Source organism: Aquarana catesbeiana, linkage group LG06 (assembly GCF_042186555.1).
Source record: "Aquarana catesbeiana isolate 2022-GZ linkage group LG06, ASM4218655v1, whole genome shotgun sequence".
NCBI classification, from domain to species: domain Eukaryota; kingdom Metazoa; phylum Chordata; class Amphibia; order Anura; family Ranidae; genus Aquarana; species Aquarana catesbeiana.
Window position 1 is genome coordinate 381,214,984 of NC_133329.1, and position 13,228 is coordinate 381,228,211.

The 13,228-nt window shown below is 41.4% G+C and overlaps 1 protein-coding gene across 2 annotated transcripts in view; it reads right to left on the bottom strand.

The window, feature by feature from the left end:
- THSD7B (thrombospondin type 1 domain containing 7B) overlaps positions 1-13,228 on the bottom strand; it is an 807,368-nt gene that overhangs the window by 367,889 nt on the left and 426,251 nt on the right. For both annotated transcript variants that reach the window (XM_073634254.1, XM_073634253.1), the window contains exon 13: positions 3,185-3,288. In XM_073634254.1, coding sequence (XP_073490355.1) covers positions 3,185-3,288 — 104 coding nt within the window. The remainder of the gene's footprint in view (positions 1-3,184; positions 3,289-13,228) is intronic.

Sequence of the window (13,228 nt, forward strand, 5' to 3'; positions counted from 1 at the left end):
TCATAGAACAATCAGGGGAAAATGAAAACTAATCTTACAAGCTTTAACCAGACACTGATAGAAGTCACAAGACTGCTATATACTGCTGATAAGAAAGGGTATTTAGCAGTTTATATTTACTAAAATAATTGCATTTCCATGTTCTGTGTACTGTGGGAGACCAGATATAGTGAATGCAGGGTCCTAGGTTTAGTAACACTTTAAGACAAAATATACGCAGGAAAACGTACACTATGTTACTAAAAGTATTGGGACACTTGCCTTTACCCACACATAAACTTTAATAGCATCCCAGTCTTAGTCCGTAGGGTTAAGTTTTGAGTTGGCCCACCCTTTGCAGCTATAACAGCTTCAATTCTTCTGGGAAGGCTGTCCACAAGGTTTAGGAGTTTGTCTATGGGAATGTTTGACCATTCTTCCAGGCGCACATTTGTGAGGTCAGGCACTGATATTGGACGAGAAGATCTGCCTCGCAGTCTCCGCTCTAATTTACCCCAAAGGTGTTCTATTGGGTTGAGGTCAGGACCTTGATTTGTGCACTGGTGCTCAGTCATGTTGGAATAGGAAGGGGCCATCCCCAAACCATACCCACAAAGTTGGGAGCATGAAATTGTCCAAAATGTCTTGGTATGCTGACGCCTTAGGAGTTCCCTTCACTGGAACTAAGGGGCCAAGCCCAACCCCTGAAAAACAACCCCACACCATAACCCACCAAATGATTTGGACCAGTGCACAAAGCAAGGTCCATAAAGACATGGATGAGCGAGTTTGGGGTGGAGGAACTTGACTGGCCTGCACAGAGTCCTGACCTCAACCCGATAGAACACCTTTTGGATGAATTCGAGCAGAGACTGCGAGCCAGGCCTTCTTGTCCAACATCAGGACCTGACCTCATAAATGCGCTTCTGGAAGAATGGTCAAACATTCCCATAGACACACTCCTAAACCTTGTGGACGGCCTTCCCAGAAGAGTTGTAGCTGTTATAGCTTTGTTATAGGGTGGGACAACTCAATATTGAACCTTACGGAGTAAGACTGGTAAGCCATTAAAGTTCATGTGCGTGTAAAGGCAAAAATCCCAATACTTATGGTAATATATTGTATATGAAGATCTGGGACCTACACACCCATGTTAGGGTATCCATAGGGTAAAATTTCCACAAGTATCCTTTTTTCCAGAGATATAAAATTAATATATTGCCCAAACCATCCCATAGAAGTACAAAGGTGCAAACGGAAGACAGTTACTGCATTTAGACAACTGTATAAAGAAAGAACCTCTGACTTACCTGCCAGAACACCAAACATTGCCTCAAACAAGCAGCTTTGTCATGAGCTTTTGGACATATTGAGGACTCGAGAAGAAAAACACTCTCCTTTCTATATTTAGATACATTTTATTAGCTATAAGAATATCGTTTCGGTCATCCAATTACCTTTTTATGACAGTTTAGGGATGAGGCAAGCCAAAATATAACACATGGAAATGAGTCATGTACTGCATATTGTGACATCTCCAAGGATCTAGTGAATAATTATCCCTGTAGCCCTATTCTATAAGTTAAAAGTACACTTCAGCTAAGAAATTCTCTATTTCAAGTCCAACTCCAAAATATACTTATTTTTGTTTTCAATAAATTTGGGAAGGTTGGGGCCTTCGTAGATTTTTTGTGCTTTGTCCACACTGGGGAAATTTACCCTCCCTTCCGGTCTGGATGGGTGCTGACTGAGGTTGTAGTTTACTAGGGGCACTTTGGACAGCAGGAAGTGAAGGAGAGATGAGGAGAGGGGGTAGGATGAGAGGGGAGGGGAAGAATAAGATAGAGGTGATAAGGCAAAGAGGGGGGAGAGAGAGGTAGAGACAAGAAATGAGGAAAGGAGTGAATCGGAAAGGGGAGGAGAGAAGAGGGGGGAGAAGGTTGGACATAAGAGAAGAGAGGAGAGGGAGGTAAGAGGAGAAAGCAGAAGAGAAGGAAAATATGAGTGAAAGAAATGAGAGGAGGTAAGAAAACAGTAAAAAGATAAGAGAGTGGAGGTGAGGAAAAAGGAGAAGGGAAAAAAAGCAGAGGAGGTAAGAAGAGAGCAGAGAAAAGGGAGTAAGGTAGGGAGGAAAGAGAGGCGGGTGTTAGAAAGGTGGGGAGGAGAGGGAGGTAAGAAAGGAGAGGTTAAAGAAGAGTAGATGAACGTAGAAGAGGTAAGAAGAGCAGAGGAAAGGAAGGGGGAAAGGAAGAGAGAAAGGAGGGGAGAGAGTTGGAGAAGGGAAAAGAGAGGAATGTAGATGAAAGAGGAGAGGAGGGGAGTGGAAAAGAGAGGTAGGAGGAGAGCAGAGGAGAGGGAGGAGGCGGTAAGGAAGGGAGGAAAGAGAAGAGAGAGTTAGAAAGGTGGGGAGGAAAGAGGGGAGGAGAGGGAGGTAAGGGAGTGGAGGAGAGGGAAAAGGAGAGTAGATGAATGAAGGAGAGGTAAAAAGAGCAGAGGAAAGGAAGAGGGAAAAGGAAGGGAGGAAAGAGGGGAGAGAGTTGGAGAAGGGAGAAAAGAAAGATGGAGATAAATGAGGAGAGGAGCGGAGAGGAGAGCTGATGAAGTGGGTGGATGGAGAGAGTATGGGGTTGACCCCTCTCAATTTTCAGAGACTCTTATGCGCACATGTGAACGTTTGGTTAAGGAAGGACGGTTTGTGCCAACCAACCCTGTTGGGATTCTCACCTCCAGTTACCGTGAATTGCTTCAGAACAAAGTACCTTTACTAGTTAGGCAAGAGGAGAGATAAGAGGAGAGCTTGGAGTGGAAGAAAAGTGAGGGGATAAAAGGAGAGGGAAGGGGGGGAGAGGGCAGGGAGGGAGGTAGAAGAGAAGAGGTGTAAAGGGGAGAGAGTTGGAGTGGAGAGCCTTCCAGTAGACCACAGCTGTGGAAGGATATACTTGATGGATATCGGTCTTTTTTTATGTCTACAACTGTCTATGAAAAAAGGAAAATGTTCTGAATTTCCTGAGTTATCTCCAATTCTTTTAAATAAGTAACTCAAAGATGTTTTTATGTTTTATTTCCTAGCTGAATTCAGTTTTAAACTACAAATACATTTTACTCTTCCTAGGCTTCCACCATCTCTTTCTCAGGCTAATTTGTTTGCCGATATTCTCATGCACAAAGTCAATTTGGTATTGAACACTTTGGAAGTTCGGCTTACCTCTGAATTGTATCCCCGGCCCGCAGGATTCGGTGCCTCCCGCTATGCTCTGTCTCACGTAGTCTGGCACAAGGACGCACTGACTCCAGTCTTGAGGTTTCCACCTGTGAATCATTACAAGGTAGGTCTGTGAGAACAGGTGCGGAGACGTGTAATTGTGTTTTCCTCCTGATTGACTTGCAGATTGGGAAATGAATTCTCATCAAATCGGTGGACATTCGCCGCTAAGGCAGCGTGGCTAATTCTCATTTAATTGTGAAGAATAAACCAGCTGCATGCGTGCGGGAGAAATAGATTTCGCAGCGCTGAAGATCGAAAGTTAATTACATTTTTCTTGTCATTCATTTTCCAAAATATGGTATTATTGCTCTCTCCCTGCTGGGTGGAAAGTTGATTTTTCCATCTATAGTGACGTTAATGTAGTGAAGACATATTGAGGCTGCTTCCTTCCAAGTAATTTAGACATCCAGAATTTCTTTATTAGAACAATGCTAATAAGTTCTACAAATTCTGATTTCCGTTATCTTATTTCATTTAAAGGGTCAGTCCATCTCTAAAAATTAATCAGTATTTTAAAGAGCAAGAATAGCAAATTCTCAGTGGTCACAAATCATAGGAGTGAATACTTGCTCTTGCATAGTTTTTACATTGCATTAATGCACAGATTAGTAGATAACCACAATAGGCAGGGTAGAATAGCAACTACAATTACTCTCTCTAACTGTTGTTAAGATAATAATGGGTAATTTGTTGAAAGTCTACTGAAAACAGTTGTGTAAATATTCACTTCAATCATGTGAAAAGCAAATTCCCGATCACGTTTCTTTTCACAATTGAATAATTGAAATTAATACAACTTTCAATGAAGATTTTCAACTTCTTTAGTAAATCAGCCTCAATATATGAGCTACACATAGCATGCATAGTTATTTAGCGTAATCATAGACTTGGGTTGTAAGAAGAAACAGAAACAGAACAGCTCAGTTTCTTAAAGGATAGCATTTCTGCCTTGCAGCACTAGGGTCCTTCATTCCAAATCCCAACCAGGGCGCCACCTTCATGGAGTTTTCATGTTCCTGTGCTTGCATGAATTGCCTCCCACACTCCAAAGACATGCTGGTAGGGTAATTGGCTCCTGTTTAAATTGGCAATGTATGATGGGTTTAAAGTAAAAATTCCAGGTATTTATATTTGTTACATTGGACCAATGTAACTATGCATAGACTACACCAATGGGATCTTGTAGAGGTTGAAAATTGCGGTAGTAGTCACTGCTACGACAGTGATCAACACTAGCTTCCTTGTACTGTGCTGAATGGCTGCCCTGCTGTATTGTAAATACAGGAGGTCGGCCCATGAACGCTTTGCATTTTATCAATGAATGAAAAGCATTCTTTGATTGGGCCAGGGGGAGACTGTGACGTCACTTCTCCACCTGTCCAACTGGTACAAATCCGAGAATGCAGCAGGGCTGCCATTTAGCTCAGGACCCAGAAGTTAGTGGAGATGACTGGAGTAGTGTCTGCTTCAGTGGTGGCTAGTGTTTTTTTTTCTTGGGGGGTGGGCGGCAAACAACCATTCTTCTTTAATTTTAACAGCAAAGTGTCTCTGGAAGATATTTCGGGCTACTAATGTCTCCTTGAGGTCTTTCTAAAGCCACAACTTTTTATTTTATAATATTTTGGAAAGGGTTAAAAATTGGTTAAAACCCCTGTCAGTTTTTTTTCAACATCTGTATTCCACAGTGGAGAATTCCTTTACCTCATGCCCTGTACACATCACAGGAATTAGGAAAAGGATTCTCCAAAGCGAGGCATATCCCTTTTTAGACAGTTGTCACCTGGGCAAGCATCCTCGTAGGAATATTCCCCCTTTATTTAAATTCTGGGTACCCCATCATTTTCAGTACCAGTGACAGTGGTCAGCAGAACAATTAGAGAAGGTGAATCTCTCTAGCTGGAACACAGATATCAATACAAGTCTAAGTTTAATAGGTCAAGAAGAGTGCAAAATAAAAAATTCTAAGTAGTCCAAAGATTTTATTGTTCAGCTGGTACAACAAGCAGGACAAAAGACAGACAATGCCTTTTTGGAGGCCACACAATTCCCCCCTCATCAGGGCTGGTGGAAAGGTTTAAAATACACTTAAAAATAATGATAACACATAATTGCTACAAAAAATACACATGTATAAAAGAAAAATAAACTCCTATGGATTTTTCATTTGGCACTGTCTTTGGATTTCTCAACTAGGGTGAATGTCCTCTCCTGGTCTGTGTGGTGAGCTGCCAAATACAGGCCAACTGGGCTCAAGTAATGACTGTGTCCACATTTTGATAACAATCCATGTCCAGCACCCCTCTACCACTACCACTTGAGGAATACAAACCCGACTGTGGTTCTAGCCCAGCCTTTCTCAGAGGAACCCTTGAAACCCTTGACTGGAACTTTCTGGTCTCAGGGACCATTGCTAAAAATGACCATATCTATAACTCATAATACAATAGTGGTGGTCACTTGAAAGAATGCTCTTTACATTTGTGTAAATGTAGATCAGTGGTGTCAGTGGAAACTTATCCAAGAGGTAGGAGGTGGTCATTGCTCAAGGAACCCCTAGAGCAGGGGTAGGGAACCTTGGCTCTCCAGCTGTTTTGAAACTACAAGTCCCACGAGACATTGCAAGAACCTGACAATCACAGGCATGACTCCTAGATGCAGAGGCATGATGGGATTCGTAGTTTCACCACAGCTGGAGAGCCAAGGTTCCCTTCCCTTGCCCTAGAGGAATGCTGTTCTAGCTTCTTGTTTATTAAAGGTACTTATATAGCACCATTCATTTATGCAGTCATTTTACATATTTATTATACATTCACATCAGTCCCTGCCCTCAAGGAGCTTCTGATCTAAGGTCCCTAACTCATATTCAAACACATACTAGGGACAATTTAGAGAGGAGCCAAATTAACCTACCAGCAGGTCTTTGGAGTGTGGGAGGAAACCCACAAAGGTACAAGAAGAACACGAAAACTACAAGCAGATAGTGCCATGGTTGGGATTTTAACTGACAACCCTAGTACTGTTAGGTGGAAGGGCTAGACACTTAATCACTGTGCTACCCCATAAATCTATTCAATACAAAAAAAAAAGAAAAAGTTTTGACTTTAGATACACTTAAGAGTTGGCTTCAATATTCTGTGAAGAAATAGCTATTCATGTCTTAATTTCCTAGTAAATGTGTCCTCTGAAATTTGGGCAAAAGCCACAAACTAGCTGCCATAACTTCCATAACATTGACAGAAACACATAACTGTTCCGTTGTTCTTTTCTATCCTTCCTTTCAACACATTTTCCCTTTCCTTGAAGAAGATAAAATGCCAAATAATTCCTCAGGTGTGACTGTTTCATAAAACTGCAAGATCAGTTTCGGTGTCTGAAGACTCCAGGGATGGAGATGAGGATCAGACTCTTCGCTATACGTATGTCAGTTCCGTCACCTTCCGACATCAGAGCACCTTTGTACTTAAACACCTTTTTTTTTCTTCTGCCATTTAAGATGAAGTAGGACTTGAATCACAGATATTGATCAGCCAGCAGACACATTTATAGCATAGTCACATAGTAATATGCAGGCAGCTGGTCTTCTGCTACCACCTCTCCTGCCGTTATAGAACAATGACTATGGAAGCAAACACAAATATATTTCCATATCTATACATCGGAAAGCAGCTTAATGGGTTTTTTCTTCTTCACAAGAAAATTAGAAGCAATTGTATTCCCTGGCTTCTAGGAGTAGATGGTAGTTTAATGTCTGTGTGTATTTCGATGGCTCATGTGCAGCAGCTTATGAAAGTATAGAGGTGAGATAATTACAGGAAGCGAGCTAAGTGAAATGTGTCTTCAGCTTATCTGCTTGAGCAATCAGGCGGTGCCTTTGCCTGACACAGGGCCATTGTAAGCAAGCAGAAGGAAAGACAGGAGCCAGTGGGCCCCCACCAGCAGTGTTTGGGCAGTGCAAGGGAGATATAGAACTGAGTGAGTTTCATAGACCAGCCGAAATTGAAAAGTGGTATAAAGCCCAAAAGCAAATATTTATTATATTGGAATTTACCATTTCTTAGATGTGGTGGCTTCATTATTTTTCATTTTTAGGCTTTCTTTTTTCGATTTTCATCTGCTGGTCCAGCCAGTCATTCTCTAGCAAATGTATCAGTTACAGAAATGAGACAAACCATTTAAGACTGGCAGAGGTGCTTACATTGATCATTTTATATTTATTTATGTAAAACCTTTATCCCAAAAGAAAAAAAAAATGCTGTAATTACCATACCTCCCAACTTTTTTAGATGGGAATGAGGGACACCTATCAGCAAATGTATGCAGGCATAGGACACACCCCCTGGCACGCCCCCTTAAAGGAAAACTGTACAAAAAAAACCAAGATTGGTTAAACCCATAAGTACTTTTTTACCACTACTATTATATTGGTTTTTAGAAATTACAAATGCAGCAATTTAGAAATTGGGTGACAGGTTTAGCACTGGAAAACACTTTGTGATAGATAAAAAGTGCATTTTATATACATCTATATAGGTCAGAACAAAATGAGGGACAAATGAGGAGGAATGAGGGACAGAGGGACATTGTTCCAAATCAGGGACAGTCCCTCCAAATCAGGGACAGTTGGAAGCTATGTAACTACTTATAAAGTTTTAGCTGAAGTTTGGTATCAGTTTTAGTGTATTTAAATCTGCTAGTACATCTAATACTACCCTCCCCACGGATTGACAATGCTGCTGTCTAAAGGTACCCCTGTGCTCCTTCATCCAGAGTGGGGGCACTGTAATACAGAAGGTGTGTTACTGGCCAGATCACCAGGTGAAAACTGAGGGGCAAAAGCCACAAAAAAGAAAACTTACGCAGCCACCTCAGCTAATGATTTATTATACTACAATATACACCTGTATTACATTTTTGGTTTTGGGTTTTACATACTGGTAGTAGTTACATAGTTGGTAAGGTTGAATAAAGACAACAGTGCATCCAGTTCAACCTATGTTGGTGTGTGTGTGTGTGTGCATGTACAAAATCATTTCCCATATCCCTGTGTATTGTTTTCGTTAAGATGCACATCAATGAGTCTTAAAATGATCCATACGTCCTGCCGACACCACCCATTGTGGAAGAGAGTTCCACATCCTCACCGCCCTGACAGTGAAAAAAACCCTAAACAGCTTCTCTTCCAATCTCATTGTGTGGCCCCCGTGTCCTCCTACACTCCCTGGGACTGAAAAGTTTCATACTTACACAGGGATCACCATTTAATTTAATACGGCTTTAAAGCTTTATGTATGGCAATTTTTACATGGTTACATTGGTCCAGCTTGGACACCATAACGTATACCATAGCTGGCTGATGGCCCTGGAACCTGGAAATCACAGAAGTAGACACCGCTACTGTAGTGATTTCCACTAGCTACTGGGTCCTGTACTGAGCGGTCATCATGACGCATTCTGAATACAGGAATATAGTCGTTTGGCACAGGCTACATTTAACCACTTATGAACCGGAAGGATTTACACCCTTAATGACCAGGCCATTTTTTGCGATACGGCACTGTGTTGCTTTAATTGACAATTGCGCGGTCGTATGACGCTGTACCCAAACAAAATTGATGTCCTTTTTAGAGCTTTCTTTTGGTGGTATTTGATCACCTCTGCAGGTTTTTATTTTTTGCGCTATAAACGAAAAAAGACTGGCAATTAAAAAAAAAAATAATATTTTTTACTTTTTGCTATAATAAATATCCACCCCAAAAAATGTAAAAAAACAAATTTCTTAATCAGTTTAGGCCAGTAGGTATTCTACTACATATTTTTGGTAAAATTAGCAATAAGCGTATATTGATTGGTTTGCACAAAAGTTATAGAGTCTACAAAATAGGGGATATTTTTATGGCATTTTTATTATTAATTTTTTTTATACTAGTAATGGCGGTGATCAGTGATTTTTAGCAGGACTGCAACATTGCAGCAGACAGATTATACAACACTTTTGACACTTTTTTGGGACCATTAACATTTATACAGCGATCAGTGCGATAAAAATGCACTGATTACTGTGTAAATGTCACTGGCAGGGAAGGGGTTAACACTAGGGGGCGATCAAGGGGTTAAGTGTTCCCTAGGGAGGTGTTTCTAACTGTGAGGGGAGGGAGACTGACTGGAGGAGGAGAGAGATCGCTGTTCCTAATCACTAGGAACAGCAGATCTCTCTCTCCTCCCCTGTCAGAACAGGGTTCTGTCTGTTAACATTGACAGATCCCTGTTCTGGCTCTCTGTGGAGCGATCGCGGGTGACCGGTGGACATCGCAGCCGCCGGCCACGTGCATCGGCTCTAGCGTTGCACCTCCAATAGCTCTTAAAGTTGCTGACGTACAACTGCGGCGGCTGGTCAGCAAGTTGTTAATGAATGCTTTGCATTTTCTGAATGAATGCAAAGTGTTCTTTGATTGGACGAGGTGGGGAGGGGATGTCACGATCTCCACCTGGTCCAATCAGGAAATGCATTGCATTCATTGAGAAAACGCAACGCATTCTCTGAATTGCACCCTTGTCCAGCGACCGATCTCCTGTATTCACAATGCAGTGAAAGCAGTCCACTCAGTTGGTAAGCATATTACCAACCTTTGGTGCTGGGATCACTGGATCTGTAGATTTACTTTGCGGCTGCCATTTATTACTTCAGCTTGTAAAAGGCAAGGATGCATTTTATTGATTGTGGACACTGTGTTCATTATCCATTTATCATTTAACTTTTGCACTTGATTTATGAACTTTTCTTAATTGATCACAAACACGGGTCTTTTTTATACATTTATTTATTTATACGTATGTGAAAATTGATTTCATTATTGATTTATGTGCACTGAAGGATTTTTCATGGTGAATTTATTATCAGCACTGATAAATTTATATTATTATATATTGACATAAGGACAGATTTCATTATTTTTGGCGCTGTAATTTATTTGCACTCAGAGAATACTTTACATTAAAGTGGTTGTAAAGTCAGAAGGTTTTTTTATCTTAATACATTCTATGCATTAGGATAAAAAAACCTTCTGTGCGCAGCAGCCCCCCTAATACTTACCTGAGCCCCATCTCGATCCAGCGATGTTGCAGGAGTATCTCGGCTGCCCGGGACTCTCCCTCTTCATTGGCTGAGACGGCAGCGCGGCACCATTGGCTCCCGCTGCTGTCAATCAAAGTTAGTGAGCCAATGAGAAGAGAGAAGGGGTGGGGCCGAACCATGGCTCCATGTCTGAATGGACACACAGAGCAGTGGCTCGGCTCAGGTGCCCCCATAGCAATCTGCTTCCTGTGGGGGCACTCAGCAGGGGGGAGGGGCCTGGAGAGCCGACGAGGAACCCGAGAAGAGGAGGATCTGGGCTGCTTTGTGCAAAATCACTGCACAAAGCAGGTAAGTATAAGGTTTGTTATGTTAGAGAAAAAAAAATGAGACTTTAGTATCACTTTAATTCAGAAAATGTTTAGAATGGCGCCCATGCTGAGCGGCCATCAGCTGACCCCCTGAGTTCAGAATGCAGAAGGGCAACCGCTCAGCATGGGACCCGAAAGCTAATGGAGTTTATTGGAGTAGAGGTGTCTAGTATAATGATTTACAGCTTCCAGGTGGACCAAATGTAAGTATGTAATAATATACCACACCTGGGATCCTTCTTTAATTGTCTACAGAATCAAGTATGACCCGGTGTATAGCCAGGCAAGCCAAAGATTATGTAATTTTACATCCACCTTGGGTTGCAGGAACGAAAATCGCTTGTCACATTCAGTGTTGATGGGGGAATCCCTCCCGGGGTGCTATTTTGCATGTTCTGTTGAGCCTACTCACATTGATCACTGCTAGCGGCTTTAGCCACCGGCAGTGATCGCATGCAAAAAACCCAACAGGCTGGTTTTACTGAAGTCAATGGGTGGATCGACTTCAATACAACCAGCCTACCCAAAGGTGGATCGAATTTGGTGCGGACCCGGCTGAACCGGCCAAGATTCCATCCATCTATGGCCGGCTTTAGGTACAAACTCACAAACAGATAGTGATAGTCACTAATCCTGGAAGTACCAGCATTAGTAGCTGCTTTTAACCACATTTTCGTTTGCAAGTTTATTACAGGAAGAGAACCCACTTAATTTCACAGATTTAATTATTACCTTCCAAGTAAGCCTTTGAACAAAGCTCTAAATACATTTTTAATGGCGTTCACCATTCCGGACTCGTACTATGGAGTGTGTCAGGACTACTTATCTGCAAGCCACGAGTCAGTCCTTCAAAGTAAAAGCTTCTAAATCCTGATCACTATAAAACGGGATGATAGCTATATCACTCAGCTGTGACAGGAAAGCAACATTTCAATTTCTGTGTTGTTCTCAGATTTAGTATTGCATCACATCTAAATGAGTCATTATTGTAGATCTATCACTTACTTTACAAGTCTGCATGAAGAAAATCCTGACTTGTCACAATAGAATAATAACAGTTCCTTTACCATTACAAATCAGTCCTTGAACTTCAGATATCAATGTGCTTACACACGGTCTCTCAAGGTCTGTGTAATAAGTGTAGCATTGTGGGAAAGTAATAGCATTTGATAAAATCACACGGCCCCATATACATAGCTCCCAACTGTCCCTGATTTCGAGGGACTGTCCCTGATTTGGAGCAATATCCCTCTGTCCCTCATTCCTCCTCATTTGTCTCTCATTTTGGTCTGATCTATATAGTTGTATATAAAATGCACTTTTTTATCTTTCAAAAAGTGTTTCCCTTCTGTACAGAGGCTTCCTGTTCATTCACAAGTGGAAGCATAGTAAACACAGTTTAGTATGCTTCAGTTATAAATGAACACAAGAAGGACTGGTATCAATCACTCACTCCATTCAGGAAAGGAAGCACAGAAGAAAACCCCTCTTTGAGTTGAGATTATGTAGGCACAAACCGAAAAAGTGACATCAATTAAAAAATGTATCATTTATTTATACAAAAAAGTTTAAAAAGACACACTTGTATACATAGTTATGGGGCAATTAATATACAGCTATCATATCTGAGATATGGACAACAAATATGAAAATAATTCCAATATGGTATAAATAAAGACAACTGACGTGTTTTGAAGATTCTTCTTCCGAGGTAGCCCATCAATGTAAAGCATATGAGAAACAGATGCTGCTGTGTTTAAAACCAGGAATTTCTACTGACACCATAACAATGAGATCTGTTTAGGCCAGGGGAGCCAGCGCCACAATGGCCCAATTACTGAGATTTCCCATAGGGCTCACGGAGCAATGTCTTCAAAATTTTATGAAGGAATGATTTTAAGTAGAGATGGAATATGTAGAAAAGCAGTGACTTCCGAAATGGTCATATTTTCCTCTGATAGTCAATCAGGCTTGACAGAAATTGAAACATAAAATTGCCAGTACCTGCAAGGCTCTGATAGGAGGATAGTTAGACAGACATGGCGGTCTGAGCCCACCTGCCAAGCCTGATTGACCATCAGAGGAAAATTTGACCATTTCGGCATCACTGTCTCTCTACATATTCCAATTCTGCTTAAAATCATTCCTTCATAACATTTTGAAGACATTGCTCTGTGACCACTTTGGGAAATGTCAGGAAATCTGGATCATTTTCATATTTGTTGTCCATATCTCAGATATGATATCTGTATATTAGCTGCCCTACAAGACTTTTTAAATTTTCTTTTATAAAAATAAATGATTTTTAATTGATGTCACTTTTTCGGTTTGTGCCTACATAGTCCCAACTCAAAGAGGGGTTTTCTTCTGTGCTTGTACTCAAGGGTTGATGGCACTTTCCAACATTAGGTCAGGTTTCTACATTATTCAGGAAAGGAAGAGGCCAGTAAACATGACATGTTACACAAAGGGGGATCAGACCTATTAGACGGGGAGGAGGAGTTGGATTGTTGACAGGGAGGGTGATCTGTGCAGCGGGGGGGG